Source organism: Macaca nemestrina, chromosome 15, assembly GCF_043159975.1.
Source record: "Macaca nemestrina isolate mMacNem1 chromosome 15, mMacNem.hap1, whole genome shotgun sequence".
NCBI lineage: Eukaryota > Metazoa > Chordata > Mammalia > Primates > Cercopithecidae > Macaca > Macaca nemestrina.
The window spans coordinates 49,723,722-49,742,596 of record NC_092139.1 but is presented as its reverse complement, the minus strand read 5'-3'; the positions used below and the strand labels follow the sequence as shown (position 1 = coordinate 49,742,596).

Below are 18,875 nucleotides of genomic sequence, written 5' to 3'. Positions count from 1 at the left end.
ATGTACAAGCAGGAAGCCACATGTTAGAGTGATTAAATCAGGTTGGTGGCATTCGGCCTCATCAACCTATTCCAAGGCTGAGTTCTTTAAACTCACAATCATTGCCCCTGGGCTCTGCAGTTGTGAGGCTGTGAATGGTGGGCTTGGCAGAGACTGGCATTTAAGTGTCTTGGCCTCTGAGATGAAAGCCTGTGCTGGCCAGGCCTTCCCAGCCTTGTCCTGAGTGATGACGGAGCACCTGCTTAAGGGACAGTTCCCTCACTGGTGAGAAGCCAGGGCATTTGCTGCCATTATCAACAATTCACATTCCTGCAGTACTTTGTACCTTTCAAAGTCCTTATACAGGTAAAATGCCCCTTAAATACATGGACTACCCTGAGTGCTAAGGATAGTTTTACAGACAAAGGAATTGGTGCTCCAAGACAGCCCAGCTCTCTGGGGTTCCCACAGCTGGTCACCTCTCAGTGTCACTCACCTTATGCCTACTTCTCTGACCTCAGTGTGCTATGGTCATCTTGGGACCTTGTTAAAAACAGACTGATTCAGGAGAGTTCTGGGGTGGGTTTGGAGCTTAGGTATTTCTAACAAGCTCCCATGAAAGGTTGATGCTGCCAGTCCAAGGACCACCCTTTGGATAACAAGGGCCTAGCATAGGGGCTGCAAACTATTTTTGTAAATACATACATTGCCCAAGCCACACCCACTAGTGTTGTCTATGGCTGAAGAATCGCAGAGTTGAGTGGTTCCAACAGAGGCTGAAAAGCCCGCAAAGCCTAACATATTTACTTATCTGGCTTTTTGCAGAAAAAGTTTGCAGACTGACCCCTGCTCTAGAGTCAATTAAGGCTGTTGATTCAAATTGCCTGGGAAATTTCCAGACATACTGATGCCTAGACCCAACCCCCAGAGATTCTGATTTAATTGCTCTAGGGTGCAGCTAAATTATCTGGGTGTTTAGAGGCTCCCAGGCAATGCATATAGGCTGCAGGCCCCAATGGGTTAACTGGAGCACCATGTGGTGCCCTTTCTCCCTCTTCTCCTTTCCTCCTCCAAAGTTCAACCATGTGACTTTCATTTTTAGATTTGGAATTTGCAGCTGATTTCTGCAGCTGCTTTGGGAACAGATTTTAAGGAGAAAGTTAGAATGCGCAGCTGAGTACTGTGGCTCCCCTGCCCCCAGCACATTTATATGCAAATAGCCAAGAGCCTTGTTTTTGCAACCACTAAAATTGAATCAGAATCCAGAGATCTTTTTTCTGTTGCTTAACCTTCCATGATTTTTCCCTCTGCTTTTCTGGGCACATTTCTACCTCTCTTTTGTTTTTCCTCCTGCATCCTCCAGTGCATGGTCAGCCTTTTGCTGCCTCCTTGTTAATCAAAACAGATTAAGTCTCATTTTCTTATAGCTGTATTTCCTGGAAGACATAGGTATTTAGCATTCCCAATTTCCACAGGGAAGGGAGCATCCTACTGTGTAGCAATAAGATAAAATTGTTGGAAAAAGAAACATCCCAAAATTGACAGTGGAGGTAAACACTTGTCCAAGGCTGGAGGTGATCTCAAGAGACCTCTGATCTCTCTCCTTTTCCCAAAGGGGCAGGGAGGGACTTGGGAACAATAGCTAGCTAGCTTAGTGCAGATCTTCTCCAGGAGGAAGACTCAGATTCTGCTAGAGTCTCAAAGGATGCATCTCTTGTGACTACATGATTACCTTCCCCATCCTTCTGGCCTCATATCTGGCCTACCCAGAAGAGGCTCTTTTTGGGCCTAGGGAGGCAAACTGGGAGGAGCTGACACAGCCTCAGAAGAGAGGGCCTGTGTGTGCTCCATGGACATTTTGCCCTGGGTGGAAGAAAATTTTCAGGCAAAGCCCCCTGAAAGCTTTAAAACTTTAAGGTGGTGATTTTCAAACATGGTTGCACTTCGGAATCATCTAGAGAGTTTTTAAAAAGTGCCTATACCTCAGACCTCAATCTCTTGATGTATTGGGTCGGGGGTGTGGCCTGAGCAGTGGTATTTTTTTGCACATTTTATTATGAAATAATTTAGACTTTCAGGAAAGATACAAAGGAGTACAAAGAATTACTGTGCATCCTTCACTCAGCTTTCCCACATGTTCATAATGTACATAACCACAGTTCTATAATCAAAATAAAAAATCACATTGCATGCAGTGATGTGTTCTACAGAGCTTACTCATATTTTGCCAACTGCCGCACACATGCTTTTTGCCAGCATCTCACATTGCATTTAGTTGTCAGGTCTTGTTCTCCTCCTTTAATCTGGGACAGTTCTGCAATCTTTGTCTTTCATGACTTTGACACCTTGTAAGAATGCTGGCCAGCGATTTTGTAGAATGTCCTTTAGTTTGGTTTTGGGCAGAATAGAATGGAAAATTCCCTAGATGATTCTAATGTGCAGTTAAGATTGAGTACTCTGATCCAATGTGGTGGGGACAAGGCCATTATACTTAGCAATTTACCCTTTAGAGTCATATGAAAACTGTGGTAGGGGCTGGGGAAGACAGTAAGGGTCGACAGAACCTGGATTCATCTCGGGTTTGGTCCCTCCCCAGGTCTTTCTCCCGCACCTCTGTTCTTTATTCTCTTTTTCTCTCTTTCCACCTCTATATCCAGGTCCCGAATTAGAGACCTCATTTGGTATCAGCTCAGCTCCCTCATGCAACACTGACATGGAGTCACTTTCAAAGTTGAATCATTTTTCTCCTCTGTTTAAAATCCTGTGAGTGGGGACCTATCTTCCTACAAGGCTCTCCATGATGGGAGGTGGTCTCTGCTCTACCCCTCTGTCCTGGCCACTTTCCACTTACTCAACCTGGCAGTTCGGGGGGGTGGGCACGAGTCAGCCTCCAGATCTTTGCTCCTGCGGTTGCCACTGCCAGATGCTCCTCTTTCAGGAGACCATGCTGCTATCTCCCCATTTCCTTCAGGTCTTTGCCTGCTGGTCTGGCTCACCTCTTCCCCTACATCCTCACATCACCCTCCCCTGCTCCATGTGGAGGGAATTGGCCTGTTTTGTTTATCCCTACATCTTCAGAACCCAGGGGAGTGGCTGATACAAAACAGGGACTTAATATATATTTGTTAAATAAATGAAAGAAATAGTAGCTAGAAGGAATTTTTTTGAAGTTCAATAATTGCTGGAGAGGATATTTCATTTATAACGCTGACTAAAATGATTTCAAGTGATCTCTCTTTTTACCAGTTGCCCAGCTTCCCTTTGTGTTAATTGCATGCCTCCTTCGGGGACTTCCCATTTTTCCAATTCCTCTGTTTCTTCTGCACACAGAAAGATGACCTCAGAGATGAGAATTGGGCAGGAGCAGATTGTCAAGTACGTGTATTTTCTCTTTTATCCTTGCCACAGTTATAAGCTGTAAAGAAAGTTTGAGTGCCCCATGTGACCCTGACAAGTCTTTCTGCAGTGCCTTTTCAAAGATAAATACCTCTGCTGGTATTTGAGAGGAAGGAAGGGGATCAGATACCTCTTTCTCGTAAAAATAATTAACCATCATTTTTTTCTGTATGCTAAGCAATGTGTGTGTGTATAAAATTTACCTTTATTAAAATCGTTAAGTGATAAATAATGATCATCGGTATTTTAGAGATGTGACAACAGAGTCTTAGAGAGGTTAAATCAACTGGTAAACTATGGGGCTGAGATTTAAACCCAGATGTTTTGATGCTGCAGCCAGTGGTCTTACTACTGTCTACTATTTTGATAGCTGCCTATAAACCTAATGGAAATGAGAGTAAGCTGGCACCTTGCAGGCAATGCCAGCTTTGGGTTGTTTAGGGACTAGGAGAATATAGATAGTGTGATTTTAGAGACTGAGAATTAGCTGCAGGTCTTAGTCATTGTCCAGGTCTGTTCATCCTGCTTCACCTTCACGGGACCATTTTAGTGGTTTGCAAAGTGTGGTCCCTGGGCAGCAGCAGAAGTGGCATCATCTGGAAGTTGTTAGAAGTGCAAAATCCCAGCTTTTTACCCATAACCTCCTGAATGAGAAACTCTAGGTTGGGGTCCAGGATCTGTGATTGATCAAGGCCTCTAGGTGATTCTGATGCTGGCCCAAGTTTGAGAGCCTTTAATGTAGTGGTTAGGATAGTAATCTTTGGCTCCAAACTTCTTGTTCAAATGACGGTGCTGCTGCTTACTGGCTGGGTGGCCTTGTTGCAAATTACTTTGTCTCTTGGTGCCTCAGTTTGCTTATCTGTACAGTGGGGATAATCATAGTACCTACATCATTTTTGTTAAGATTAAATGAATTATATATGAAGTTATTTAAACAATAAAAAGAGCTATTTCACATTAGCTATTTATACGTTCTCTGTTTATAATTATGATGCTTTCTGTTCACCAAACAAACAGACAAACAAACAAACAAAACAAACAAACAAACAAACAAAAAAACAGTACTTTTTACCCCCTGGCTGGCCTGGATCATTTAAAGAGGGCCCAGCATCTCTGAGGTTGCAGTGTGTAAGTCTTTGCAAGGCCAGGCTGCTAAAGAGTCTAGGCTGATCTTGTTTCAGTTTTCTTGAAGAATAACCCAGATCTATGCCATGTGTAACCAAACGCTGTATTCCCGTGCCTGCAGATTGAGAGTCCTGTAGACCAGCTCAGTTGAGCCCTTCAGCATTTGTTTGCAAAGTGGATGATTACTTAAAGAGGATGATCACTCAAGACACAGTGATATTTACTTAGCTTTTGCCTCCTGACTCGCTATGCAGAACCAAATGACTCAGATGAGACTGATGAGACCAGAGGCCAAGACAGTCAGGAAAAGGCTTTGTAACAGAATATTCAGAAACCAATCATTATTCATACCACAACCCAGCCTTGTCAGGAGGCCAGAGATGAACAGAAATGTTGTTCTTCTCTGGAACATCTCAGGAAGCTGCATTTATAACAGATGCCCTCCCACTTTAATGTCTAAACTAAGCATGGGCTGGCTAAACTGACTGGCTTATTCATTTTTCTGAGGATATTGAGAGAGGGAGAATTACAAAAGGGGGACTGTAGGAGGGAAATGTGATTAGGTTAATTTAAGATTTGTCTAGAACACTAAATGATAAGTAATAGCCAAGAACATTTGAAAGCAAAGAAGAGTAGGTATTGACTTTGCCTTAATAAACATCAGCACATATTCTAAAATTACACTAATTAAAACAGAATGGCACTAGAGAAACCAAAGGAAAATGTTGCCAAGAAAATAGATCCTCGTATAAATGTAAAATAAGTATATGTTAAAGAAATAAACTTGGGGCAAAAAGATCTGGATGTGTTATTTCATAATTAGTGCTAGGACTAGTTTTTGTTTGTTTGTTTGTTTTTTGAGAAGTCTTGCTCTGTCGCCCAGGCTGAAGTGCAGTGGTGTGATCTCTGCTTACCACAACCTCCACCTCCTGGGTTCAAATGATTCTCCTGCCTTAGCCTCCTGAGTAGCTGGGACTACAGGCATGAGCCACCACACCTGGCTAATTTTTTGTATTTTTAGTCGAGATGGGTTTTCACCATGTTGGTCAGGCCAGTCTTGAACTCCTGACCTCAGGTGATCTGCCCACCTTGGCCTCCCAAAGTGCTAGGATTACAGGTGTGAGCCACTGTACCCAGCTGGTGCTAGGACTAGTTTTAAAGCTACTCAACCAAGTTATTCCCTTCTAAATACCAACTACTGAAATAAATTCAAAGTGCCTTAAAGATATAGGTGTAAAAAAATGGAATCACACACCCAAATACAAAGAATTTCTAACAAATAAAAGAAAATATAGGTGAACATCTGGTGGAACATTTCCCTATCTCTGAACAGGGAAAGACTTTTGAAGTTCAAAAGCTGCACATTTTAGGACTTAGAAAAATTAGACATACACACCTCCCTTGGACCAGGTTTTCTTTTGGTGTTCTCAAAAACAAGTAAAAAGTCAGTTCTAGGACAAGTTCAGGCAAAGGCTTATCTTACTGCATCAACTTTCTGTCCAAGGCAACGTAGAGCAATATTCAGGTTTTTCCACTCCACTATTAAGCTTTTGCCCAATGTGAGATTGCTATGAGCATCTAAGATATACAGGTGGTACTTCTTCCCTAAGCCACTGTGGCTGACATGGTCTTGGGGAATGAAAATTGAGGGCTGGTCCACAGCTCACAGCTATGACTCAAAGGAGGGAAGGTAGAAGCAATGCTAGGTAATAACCAAACATTTGTTTTCCTGCTAGGTACTTGGGCAAACTACATTTTCCAGGAGATCATGTGGGGCCAGTTGACCGAGTTGCAACCAGTGAAATGGGGGTAGTGGAGATGTATGATCTTTCCTATATCTGGCTGATAATCTCCACTCTCTCTTCTTGTTCCATGGTAACCGTGAAGGCCACACATTGAAGGTAACAGCACCGCAGGATGGAAGCCTGTAGGAAAGCTGGTCAACTCACAAGGGGTGTGTTGCAAGTCAACCTTCATTGTGTTCACCCATAGAGATGTCACTGTCTTCCTAAGGTAGCCTGGCCAACCCTAGCTAAACAGTTCTTGCCATCATCAACTCTCAGATAAAAAGATGGAAAATGGTAACATCAAAACAAAATCCAATCCCTTGCTCAGTTTGAGGAAGGATCAATGAACAGATTCCCCCTTTTTTTGCATTAAATATGGAGTAGGCATAATTTCTGAACCAAAAGGGAGTTCTCACAATAATATTGCAAACATTGCTTGCTCTTTCATCGTTCTTCATTAATATTTTTCTTCTGGGACAGGGCGCAGAGCCTCCTATTAACTTGTGTAATAATCAGAGTTGAATTTCATCTCTCCTCTACATTTTTCTCCAAAGAGAAAAGAAAGAGACATTAGCCAGGTGGTCAGCAGTCTCATAAAAGGGTTTTTGCCAAGTGTTTCCCAGAACACAGTAGTCAGTGGAATTCTTTCATTTATTCGGTAAACACTAAATGGGAACCTAATATGTGTCAGGGACTGTTCTGATGCTTGGGGTACTTCATTGAGCAAAACATATAAAAATCCCTGTCCTCATAGGGACTACCTTTTCCTCAAGCAGTGGGAGATTTTCAATATGGTTTTCTTTGAAATGAATTTAATAATAGGTGAATTACGTAAGTGCCATGGAAAGGGGAAAAAGTAGAGCCAATGAGCAGGGCCTCAGTTGGGGGTTGTTTGCAGAATTAAAAAGGGTCGTCATGGCAGATCTCACTGAGGGCTTTGAGAAGACTCCAAGGAGGTGAGCAATGTATCCATATATGTATATGCATATATACAAGAAGATAATTCTAGAAGGGCTAGTGCAAAGCTTTAAGGCAAGAAACGTGCCTGGCATATTTCAGGAGGCCACTGTGGCTGGAGTAGAGAAGCCCATAGGGAAGAATAGCAGAGGATGAGTTTGCAGAGATATGGGGGAAGAGGGCAACATGACATCACAGGGAGCCCTTCAGACATTGTAAGACTTTTGTTCTTTGGGAGATTTGGAGAGCCATTCAGTCACATGAGACAGAAATCTGACTCAAACTTTCTTAAAAGAGGAGTTTACTGGCTCGTATTCCTGAGTCAGAACAAAGGCTCCCCAAATCAAAGTGTTGGGGAAGACATCGAGGGGCACAGTTTGGGTCACATGTTCTCTCTAATCAATCACTGAAAACAGGGAGATAAAGTCCTGTGATTGTCCAGCCTGGGTCCTATGTGTGCCTGTCTGGACAGAAAGTAGGAGTGAAAGGCCAGTTCCAGAAATCGCATAAGAAGAGTTTTCTCCTGGGCTGAAGGGCTTCGTCCCCAGAAGCAGTAGGACTGGATGATTAGTAGGCAAAAACCATCAATGTCAACTCCAAAAGTGATGAAAGCCAGCACACAGGGAGAGATTTGATTGTGTACAAACATAAAAAGCGCCTGTGTGTCAGCAAATATCACAATCAAAATTATAAAGCAAAGCACAAGTAGAAAAGTTTTTGCAGGAAATATGATAAAAAGACAATACTCTCGGTATATGAAGTACTCATAAATATCAATGAAAAATTAAAATCCCAATTGACAAATGACCAAACAACATGAACAAATTAATTCCTTAATCAGGAAATAAAAATAGATGGAAATTTGTTTACTCACCTTAGTAAACAAAAAATGCTGGTTAAATAATAATGACAAATGTTTCTCATGCTGACATGTTTTAAGGTCCATATTTATAGGCCCCCTCAAGGCCAGTGAGGGTACTACAAAATGGAAATTCTCACTTTTGGTTGCTAGCAGTTTGACTTTGCAAAGTAATTTGATAATAAACATCAGCTGTTTGTGAACCCTGAAAATCTTCTTTTGGAAATATACCCTGATGTAAACAAAAATTTGTGACTAAAAGTGTTATTTGTCGTTTCATTAAAAAAAAAAAAATCAAGGAACCTAGGTATACAGATGACAGGGAAGTGGAAGTAAAAATTACAGCCATACGAGGAAATATTTTTAAATGACTTGGGGAAATCCTTAACTGACAAGGAAATGTTTGTGGTACAACCACTTGAAAAAGTAGTATACCTAAATGATATACAGTATGATTCAATTACAGAAATAATATGAAATGAAAACAAATCAAGAATATTATCTGTGATTGTTCTTAAGTTTTTGACAATTGGTACATAATTCTTAGATAGCTAGGTTGATAGATTGAATGATCAATTGAAATATGGGTAGATAGATATAGTTAGCCTGGGTGGCTTTTTGATATCTTTTCTCAATTCTGCTATGAAATTGTTTGTGGGTTTTCTGCCTCATGTTATATTGATCTTGGTAAATTTTATCTTTAAAAAATCCCAGCACTTTGGGAGGCCAAGACGGGCCGATCACGAGGTCAGGCGATCAAGACCATCCTGGCTAACACGGTGAAACCCCGTCTCTACTAAAAATACAAAAAAAAAATTAGCCGGGCGTGGTGGTGGGCGCCTGTAGTCCCAGCTACACAGGAGGCTGAGGCAGGAGAATGGCGTGAACCCGGGGGGCGGAGCTTGCAGTGAGCTGAGATCGCGCCACTGCACTCCAGCCTGGGTGACAGAGCGAGACTTTGTCTCAAAAAAAAAAAAAAAAAATCTCCAATTTCTTTGACTTGTTATTGGTTTAATATTTTAATACATATTTTAATATATATTTTACTAAAATTTAATATCATCCTCAAAATTTAATTTCTATGTTGCTATCTTTTAAAAATTACTCATAAGAGTTACAGATTATTTATCTATTTCAATGGATTTTCAAAGAACCCAGATTTAGTTTGATTTTAATAGTTTACTGTTTTTAAAATTTCTCAGTTTTATGTACATATATGTATGTGTATACATATATATAAAATCCTCATTTTCTTTGGATTTTTTGTGTTTCAAAAATCTTAATTTGAATGCTTTTAATACTATTTTCTTTTTTATTTTTAATGCAAAAAATGCTGTAATGCACAATTAGAGCGTGTAAAACTAAATTTTCTTCTAAATAGTGCTTTGGATTAATCTCACATTTTTAACAGTGTTTGTTGTAGTTTGTTCAGGCTACTGTAACAAGAAACCTTAGACTGGGTAATTTGCCAACAACTGAAATTTATTACTCACAGTTCTGGAGGCTGGAAGTCCAAAATCAAGGTGCCAGCAGATTATCTGCCTGGTGAGGGCTCTTTGCTTCCTAGATGGCACCTTGTTGCTGTGTTCTCACATGGCACCAGGGGCAAGGTGGTTCTTGTCTATCTCTTTTATAAGGGCACTAATTCCATTCGTGAAAGCAGAGCCCTCAACACTTAATCACTTCTTCTAGGTCCCACCTCATAGCAGTATCACATGGGTATTAGGTTCCACCTCACAGCAGTATCACATGGGTATTAGGCTCCAACATATGAATTTTGAGGCAGGGTGGGGGTCACCAACATTCGGACCATAGCAGTGTTCTTGGTTTTGTTACTTTCTAAAAAAGACATCATTTTATTCTTGATACCCTCTTTGAGAAAACATTTAGAGAATTACTTTTAAAATATTATAGTAACTACTATTTTAATATTTATTGGCAGTTTTATTGCATAGTGATTAAAAAATAAGGCCTTGGCAGGGCACAGTGGCTCATGCCTATAATCCCAGCACTTTGGGAGGCCGAGGCGAGCAGATCACGAGGTCAGGAGTTCGAGACCAGCCTGGCCAACATGGTGAAAGCCCATCTCTACTAAAAATACAAAAATTAGCTGGGTGTGGTGGCAGGCACCTGTTAGCTCAGCTACTTGGGAGGCTGAGGCAGGCGAATCACTTGAACCCAGGAGGCAGAGGTTGCAGTGAGTTGAGATTGTGCCACTGGACTCCAGCCTAGGCAATAGAGCAAGTCTCTGTATGAAAAAAAGAGAGAGAGAGAGAGAGAGAGAGAGAGAGAGAAGGAAGGAAGGAAGGAAGAGAAAGAGAAAGAAAGAAAGAGAAAGAAAGAAAGAAAGAAGGAGAGAAAGAAAGAAAGAAAGAAGGAAAGAAAGAAAGAAGGAGAGAAAGAAGGAGAGAAAGAGAAAGAAAGAAAGAAAGAAAGGGCCTTTCTCTATGAGAAGGGCACAAAATTTAAGTGACAGGAAATAGCATTAGTGTGGAGTTTAAACCTTGAATCTGACCAAATCTTTATTCCAAAGCATTTTACACTGGAAATGACTAGATACCTTTACTCGACAAATTTAAATTCTTTTACCACAACTCCCTCTGACCATTTGAATAGAGCTTGGGAACAAGATAAACTCAGGGTTTTTTTGGGGGCCGGGGCGTGGGTCAGGGGTTGGAGAGCAGCTACATTATTTTGTACATCTGAGCTGTGACATATAATTTTTATCTCTCCCCTATAAACAAATAAACAATTACAAAATTATTTTAAGTGTTCTGAAGTAGCAAATAGGAGTTAGATAGGCAAACACAAGTAGGGAAAAGAGATCTATTTTCAACTTGGCCACTAGGGAAGGCATGTCTAGAAAGTGACATTATAGCTGAGATCTCAGGGATGACAAAGTACCAGACCCTTGAGAATGGGAAGAAAGAGCTTTCAAGTTCAGAGGCCTTAAGGATGGAAGGAACTTGGCCTGTTCTAGCAGTGGAGAGAAGGCCAATATGCTGGCATCATCGTAAACCAAGTTGAGAGTCACCAAAGAAGAGGTTGGAAAAGAGGATAATTTAGATTCTTACCCTTTATACTTAAATGTTTTGATGGCCTATGTATCAGTTAGTATAGGACAGGTTACCATAGGGTAACAAATGACCCCCAAATTTCAAAATGAAGTTTATTTCTCAGTCATGCCACCTTCTCACTGAGGTTGCCTGAAACTCCACTTTACGTCTTCACTCCTGGATCTATGGTGACAGGTCAGCCTGTCTGGGATATTGCTGATTATTACCATAGGGGAAAGAATAGAGCGTGAGTCTTCATGCTTCTGCCTGATGTGACACATGCCATTTCTGCCCACATATTGAACAAACGAAATTACACAGTGATGTCCAATTTCAGTAGGACGAGGAAGTATAATCCTCCCCTGGGGAAGGGAAGAGCATATTGGTATAGTTATCTCCTTGCCAGTCTATGTCCTTCTTATACATGTGGACCAAGAAGTAGAGAGAAGTGTACCACCTTTTTTCTTTACAGATTCGCTAGTTATTATCAGAGAAATGATGACTTTTAAAAATTCACGCCATCAGTAATTTTGTCAGTGTGTAGATGTTTTAATTTTAAGACCTCAAATTTCCCACTTCTCTAAATTATAGCAAAACAATTTCCTTAACCTCATGGGTCCTTAATTTGAGGGCAAAGTTTAAATCAACTTCAGTAGAATAAAATTTCGTATTTACTAATTGTAAAAATCATTTCTTCTTTTTGTGGAGCATCCTCAGCTAGAGAAAGGACCGTTTGCCAACAGTACCGAATAGCATAACCTGATGCTAATAATTTACCAAGTGCTTTTCCACACGTTAAAGTATCATATTTTGGCATTTTATTCATGTTTACATTTGTAAGAGAGTTATGTATTAGTATTTACATCTTCTAAACCAAGAAACAGAGGCAGTTTAGTTCTCAAAACCCCACAGCTAAGCCAGTCTTGGCGAGAACAACTTAAATTGGTACCATTATCCCTTTCAGCCCTGAGAACCACCAGCAGAGTTAAGCAATCTTTGTTGGCACCTTTGGTCAGTACAAGGCATGGGGGCAGAAATGTTGGGGTAGAAACGTAAGAGGGCCAGGCAAAGATATGAAAATTGTCTGGAGATGAAAAACTGCATCTAGCAGGGCTAGAATCATGTCACATTATCTTTTTTCTTCTTCTTCTTCTTTTTGTTTTTTTGTTCTTTTTTGTTTGTTTTTTTTTGTTTGTTTTTGAGATGGAGTCTCTGTCACCCATGCTGGATTGCAGTGGTGTGATCCCGGCTCACTGCAACCTCCATCTCCTGGGTTCAAGCGATTCTCCTGCCTCAGCCTCCCGAGTAGCTGGGATTACAGGCGCCTGCCACCATGCCTGGCTAATTTTTGTATTTTTTGTAGAGACAAGGTTTCACCATGTTGGCCAGGCTGGTCTCAAACTCCTGACCTCGGGAGATCTGCCCACCTTGGCCCCCCAAAGTGCTGGGATTACAGGCGTGAGCCACTGCACCTGGCCATGTCACATTATCCTCACTGCCATTCTGAAGCATTTGTGTTGAGGTTGTCCATTGCAGCGTAAGACTGTCCTATCTATAATTTTTGTCTCATCCAACCTTGTTTATTATGGGGAAAACACTGGTGGTACAGCAGTTTGAAAAACTTTGTTATCCTTAAACTATTAAGTATCTGGCTTTATTTGATAAAGTGGTTGGCTTTCTTTATTGCCTCCTCAAATAACACTGGTGCCACTTCTGTAGGAGATGAAGGGAGCTAAATTTGGTGGAAAGCATATTCCATTTTCAAAGGAACGCTGAGTTTTTCCTGTAGTGGTTTTTTGGTGACCCATTGCTAAGTTCTTAATAATTCTGTAATTCTGTCTGTTCTATCAACAGTAGACTGAGAATCGTTGCTGCCATGGTTGTCGTGTCAGCGTAGTGACTGGCTCATAAGAGGTGCTCATTAAAAATTCCAGCAATGGTCATGGGTTCTGAAAGATAGACCAACATTCACAGGACCAATGGCTTTATCTCAACAACTTATATCCTGCATCTTAGAGGCTGATGCTAGGGGTAAGTAATTATCTGGTATTCAGTGAAAACTTAGACACTGGGATTTGTATCTATACAAAACTACTCTATAGTTTAAAATTTGAAAAACACGGCCAACACGCTGACCAGTCTTAGTAAGGGAGAACTATCAGTAAGTTAAAGCTGACTTACAGGAATAATTTTACTCTCACATATATTTGCAATCAAATCGTATTGAGTATTTTTCGTTACTCATTGCTTGTGGCTAAAGAACAAATTTCACAAAACACAGATAATTTCACATTATCCTCTCAAATTTTATTTGTATTCTGCTCTAACAAATATAGTATGAAGGCAACAGTTGTTTTTTAGTGTATGGCACAGATGAAAAGAAACAAACAGATTTAGAAGCAGTCCAGCATTTAAATGCTGGTTTAACAAAAGAGGCACGTATTATCCTATTTAGCAGTTTATACCAGATATCAGAAGCCATTTTTTTTTCCTTGCAAGCAACAGACTACATTTATTTGCATTAAGTAAAAACATACCTTGATCAAGAAAATTACTTTTTTTCTGATTTTCCTTTATATCACAAATGTCAGGGTAAGGCAAATCCTTAATGAATCATGTAATAAAAACCCTATTCCCCAAGAAAATATATTGAACATATTCTGCTAACTTTGTTATTTTTCAAAGCACAGCCGACATGCACCACATACAGAGAAATGTCTTTTCAAATCAAGTGCATCAAGCAGAACTGTATTAATTCACAAAGAGGCTTTTCAGTGTTTCATAGAAAGATTTACAATTAGCTGCGGTGATTAATATGTGACCCAGTATCACAGACAGTGATTCGGATGCCTTCTTTGTAATTTTTTATGAAAGAAGACTTGTCCATCATCTGAATAGTTACCAGCTAGAGGAAAAGCCCCTTTGTCTCTCCTACAGCGAGGACCATTTTAATTAGAACTATTATGTTGAAGGCCTACTTTGGTCCTCTGTACGCAAACATGACTAACATAGGGTTATTTTCCTCCCTCCTTCCTGTAACCCTTCATGCCACATAGCTGGATTGGAGTTTGGTTGGAAATTGACATCCAGAATTTATGTGCAGGAAAATCAATCAGCTTTTCAATTCTATTCCATTGTACAGCCAGCCAATGGCAGCACCAGCAAATGAAGGTTTTCTGTGTTCCGGTGTCTTTGATCTGGCTATAGTTAGATTGTTACTATTTCACTATTGAATTGGAAATTAACTTTATCATTTGTTTTAAAGCATAAAACTGTATAGCCAAATAGCAACCAACAAGCATGACGAAGCAAAAATGAAAACACAATCTAATTACAGATTGAAGATAAATCAAATTCAGGAGTGGGGCTGAAGATATTTATTCCTCATTCTCTTAGCTTCCTAGATACAAAGATTACTTTCATTCTTCTAGAATTTTTAGGCAGATAATTCCCTCCTTCCACTTCTACCCCACCCAATTTAAAATAAATGAATTAAATGACTGTCATTGATGATAAGGAGAATGCCAGGGCTGGATAATTCCCATCCTGGCTGTTTCTAGCGAGGACATTAGGTCTCTTCCATCATTGTTCATTAGAAAATCTCTGTCCCTCTGTTTCCCTCATGTTTTTTTCAACTGTAACTCATTACTGAGGCTGAGTAGCACTAACATTTGGGAGTCACGAGAAAAACGAGCTTCTAGCAGATTGTACTTGTCAAACACTTGACAAGAATGATGGCAACTTTCAACTGAGTTATAAAGATGGCGTGAAATATAGAAACTGTCAATATTTGGATGACATCATTTCTTGGATTCCTTAAAATGAGCCTTTTCTTTGCTTTTCCAAAAAGCAACATCTAATGGCAATAGAGGATATAGATGCTTCCATATCAAACTGGAATAGCAACAGAAGGCCATAATCCCACATTATGAGGTCACGTAAATGTCATTCTTGCTGATGTCTTGATTTTATTTAAAAAATTTTTGTTAGAATATATTGCGTGTGCTGAAGTATAGCTTGTTAACTATTCCAGTATATCAAATAAGCCATCCAGAAGGGGTAACAAATTCAGAAAGGCTAAAACCAAAGTCATAGGAAGATAAGAAGATGAATTTTCCATCGAAAAAGTACAAAACTGAAGAATTTGATGGAATATTTAGAAAACAGAACATCCTTTTATTTTAGAAATAATACTCAATCCACTATTTTTCTCCCTCTGTTAGGAAAAACAATATAAATAAGTTTTAACTCTAAAGCCCTTATAAGGAAGATGGATTTAAGAAGATATGAAACAAACGATATGTTTCCACTGAAAACAATGACATGACTTTGGAACCCAGGGAGGCTGTGGGAAGTAGGCGTCTGGCCTTATACAGGCTCTAGGATAGATACCGGTGACGACGCCTGGCCTCCTCAAGATCGCCATCCCTTGTGCCCACTGGCATCTTGGGTTTTTAGTACTGCTGTTCCCCTTCAGGGCTGTATCCTCCCCTTCAGGGTTTTCTGGGTGAGGGGAACAACCATCAAATCAGCCTTGAACTTGGCATAAACAAGTGACACCATTTAAACACAGACTAGGAAGACAGAACTGCAAGCAAAAGCTCTAACTTCCTGTAATTTCAAACGAGACTACTCTGTGGGCTGTCAAGCCTTGGGTGAAGACAGGATGTTCTTTTATGGAAAACATACAGAGATTTCAGGGGGAGCTTTTGATATTCATAGGCGTATGTTTGGGTCCTAAATGCAGTGCCCCTTGTCTTAGCTTTTAACTGCAACACCTAGCAAAGGGCCATCCTTTACAGTTATCCAGCGAAGAGTCACCTCTCACTGGTGGTCTCCATGTGAAGACCTCACGAACCAAGTAAGCTCTGCTGAAAGTCAATGCGAAAGAAGGATGCACCTGCCACCCTGGTTAGGAAGGAAGAGACCCAGATGGCTGCCAGGGCCCACCCTTCTGTTATGCCTCTGCACTGTGCTCTGGAAAAAATTCACCTTCCATATTTCTCATTAGCCACTTGGAATAAACTGTGCCTTGGGAATCCCTGAAGAAAATATTTTCACCTCACTGTCCAGACCTTTTCCAAGTGGTTTCCAAGGCTTTTGCCCATTTTTTATCCTGCCTCCTCTGTCTAGGGATTATACTGCTGCTGGGCCCATTGATTCCTAAAATGTAGCCTGCAGCTCATTAAACAACTGTCTTCCTCCCCTTCCTTTGAATACACCACTGTGTGACCAGCTTTGTGAAATAACCAAGAAAGCAGACGGGGCCAGGATACACATGTGATTGTTCAACCAAGTCACTGTGACCCTGGGGCCAAGTTGTAAGAGAAAAGACAGAGATTACAAGGATAATGCCTGAAAGATGCGTTAACGTGGGTCCCTCCACCAAATTAAAGGAATTTTTTTTCTTTTTTTCTTTCTTTTTCTGCAGATAAACGGAACAAAATGCAGCTGGAGAAATTAGAGTAAAGGATTCCCCGTCCTTCTGTGGGACTTGCCTTCCCCCCACCCCCACCCTCCTCCACAGCGTGTGCTGCTATCTTCCCGAACTCCCCCAGAGCCAGGAGAGGCCTTGCGATACCGAGGATTGTCATTTAGTTCCATTTCTTTGTTCCTTCGCTTCATCTTGTGCCCCTGCTGAAGACAAAGAGAAGCCATTTGTTAGATTAAAGATAAGACACCTTCACAGGCTTAGCAAGGAATACCTTTTTAATACAGCCATTTAAATGTCTCTCACCCCTCACATAGGCCCAGGAATATCTTATTTTACTATCAAAGAGCTTTGGATATCTGACCTGTAATTGCTGGCACATGGTATCTTTAAAGAGCATATAAATCACTGCTAATAAATGTATGCCACATTGACAACGAGCTTTGGCTGATGGGGACGATTCACTCAATTCTTCAAAGTATTCTTTGAAAACTGTAACCCTGAGTTGATGTGGCTTCTCTTTTCAGGCCCATGCACACACTCTAGTTTCCAGGGATCGGCATATAAAAATAACAATTTTCATAATGCTGCTTTGCAAAAGTCATTGATGGTTATGCCACCATTTCAGACTGTATTTATTAAATTATCTGCCTTTTTCACTACCCATGAGGGAATGCTAAGAAGACACTGTGCCCCAGAAGAGCCTATACGTTTTATTTTTTAGATTTTTAAAATTGAGGTGTAATCCGCCTACAGGAAAACAGATCTTAAGCATACATTTCAATCTGTTTTGAAAAATGCATACATTAAACCCACACCACCATCAAGATATACATTATATCATCACCCCAGAAAGTTCCCTTCCCTATTACCCCACTCCTGCTGGAACGAACAAATGATCTGATTTCTATTTCCATAAATTAGTTCTTTTCTGCCCTAGAACTCCCTGTAAATGGAATCGTACAAGTATCTCCTTGTGTCTATCTCCTTTTACTCAGTGTAATGCTTCTGAGATTCGTTCATGTTGCTGCTTTGTTAATCTGTTCCTCTTCGTTGCTAACTAGAATTCCCATGTATGTATATGTCACTTTTTAAAGTTCATTTTCCTGCTGCTAGACATTTGTGTTGTGTCAAGTTTGGGGCTTTTGTGAGCACATCTGCTATGCATATTCTTGTACAAGGCTTTTGTGAATATAGGTTTTCATTTCTCTCAAATAGGAATAGAATGTTGGGTCACAGGATGGATATACACTTAATTTTACCAGAAACTAACAGTTTTTTAAAATGTGGTTGAACCATTTTATATGTTCCCCAGCCACGTGTAAGAGTTCTAGCTGCTCCACATCCTCTGTAACATTTGGTGGTGTTAACTTTATAATTCAACACTAGTGGGAACATGGCAGGATTTCATTGTGGTTCTGTATTTTATATCTGCAGTCCCTGGTTTTCAATAATCTCAGTCCAAATTAAATTAAGCCTGGAGAGGCTTGGTGGGTATCAATCAAATACATAGCCCTACACTGCTTTATCTCCTTGTAGAACTCTTATTGAACTTAACATGTCTTGGTTATTCTCTTGCTCTCCTTCCTGTCTCTTCGTGTGTCTTTTATATTACTACATTTTAATTTGTTTTTTCTATTGCTGTTAATTATTTAGTGTTGCTCTTTTCTGATTGTTTTATGTCTGCTTTTAACTGTTTTCTCATTCAAATGTAGCTATTTTATAAAATCTTCAAAATTCCCTACTCTCTTATATTCTCATAGTGCTAATTGTCCTGTAATTTTACCTACTGACTCTCACTCAAAATGGATCATTTCCTTGTGTGTTCTGTAAGTCTTAAAACTGTAAATTCAGCTTCAGAATTTGCTTTTCTTTTGCAGAAATTCCATGGGGTAGTTTCATATTTCCATTTGCCACATACACCAGGGATCACACTGGTCTGTAATCAATTATTAAGTTCATTTTTCAATTTGTTTATTACTGCATGACTTTGGATCACATAAAATTGTGTTTCAAACTCACAGTGTATTTGTGGTTTCTATCTATCTCGGGAGCCTTTTTCTTTCCCCATTGCAGTACCTGGTGCAGATCCAAGTCTTTCTGTTAATTTCTTGAGCTGGAAGTCCCAGATTTATTTATGCAGAGGTATCAGTTCCAACTCCTTACCTTGAGTGGTTCAAGGTCCAAGGTGGGCATTAAAATGCAAGACTGTGGCCATAAAGGCCTGTCTCTGTATCAACAATCTGAAGCCCAAAATTTAGTGGCTTATAATATGAGTGATTCAT

At 40.2% G+C, this 18,875-nt stretch overlaps 1 protein-coding gene and 1 long non-coding RNA gene across 31 annotated transcripts in view; one reads left to right on the top strand and one right to left on the bottom strand.

The window, feature by feature from the left end:
• LOC112427564 (uncharacterized) overlaps positions 1-16,687 on the top strand; it is a 123,094-nt gene extending 106,407 nt beyond the window's left edge. Inside the window, exons 1-3 of one of the 2 annotated variants that reach the window (XR_003019216.2) lie at positions 6,314-6,401; positions 13,017-13,190; positions 16,591-16,687. This is a non-coding gene — a long non-coding RNA (uncharacterized lncRNA). Of the gene's footprint in view, positions 1-6,313; positions 6,402-13,013; positions 13,191-16,590 lie in introns of those variants that run through there. The other variant, XR_011614275.1, reaches the window with a different exon arrangement.
• Positions 16,610-18,875, bottom strand: part of LOC105481485 (mono-ADP ribosylhydrolase 2) — a 2,105,812-nt gene continuing 2,103,546 nt past the window's right edge. For 22 of the 29 annotated variants that reach the window (XM_071080856.1, XM_071080850.1, XM_071080854.1 and 19 more), the window contains one exon: positions 16,610-16,796. In XM_071080856.1, coding sequence (XP_070936957.1) covers positions 16,750-16,796 — 47 coding nt within the window. In that variant the 3' untranslated portion in view covers positions 16,610-16,749. The remainder of the gene's footprint in view (positions 16,797-18,875) is intronic. The other 7 variants (XM_071080857.1, XM_071080866.1, XM_071080876.1 and 4 more) reach the window with 3 other exon arrangements.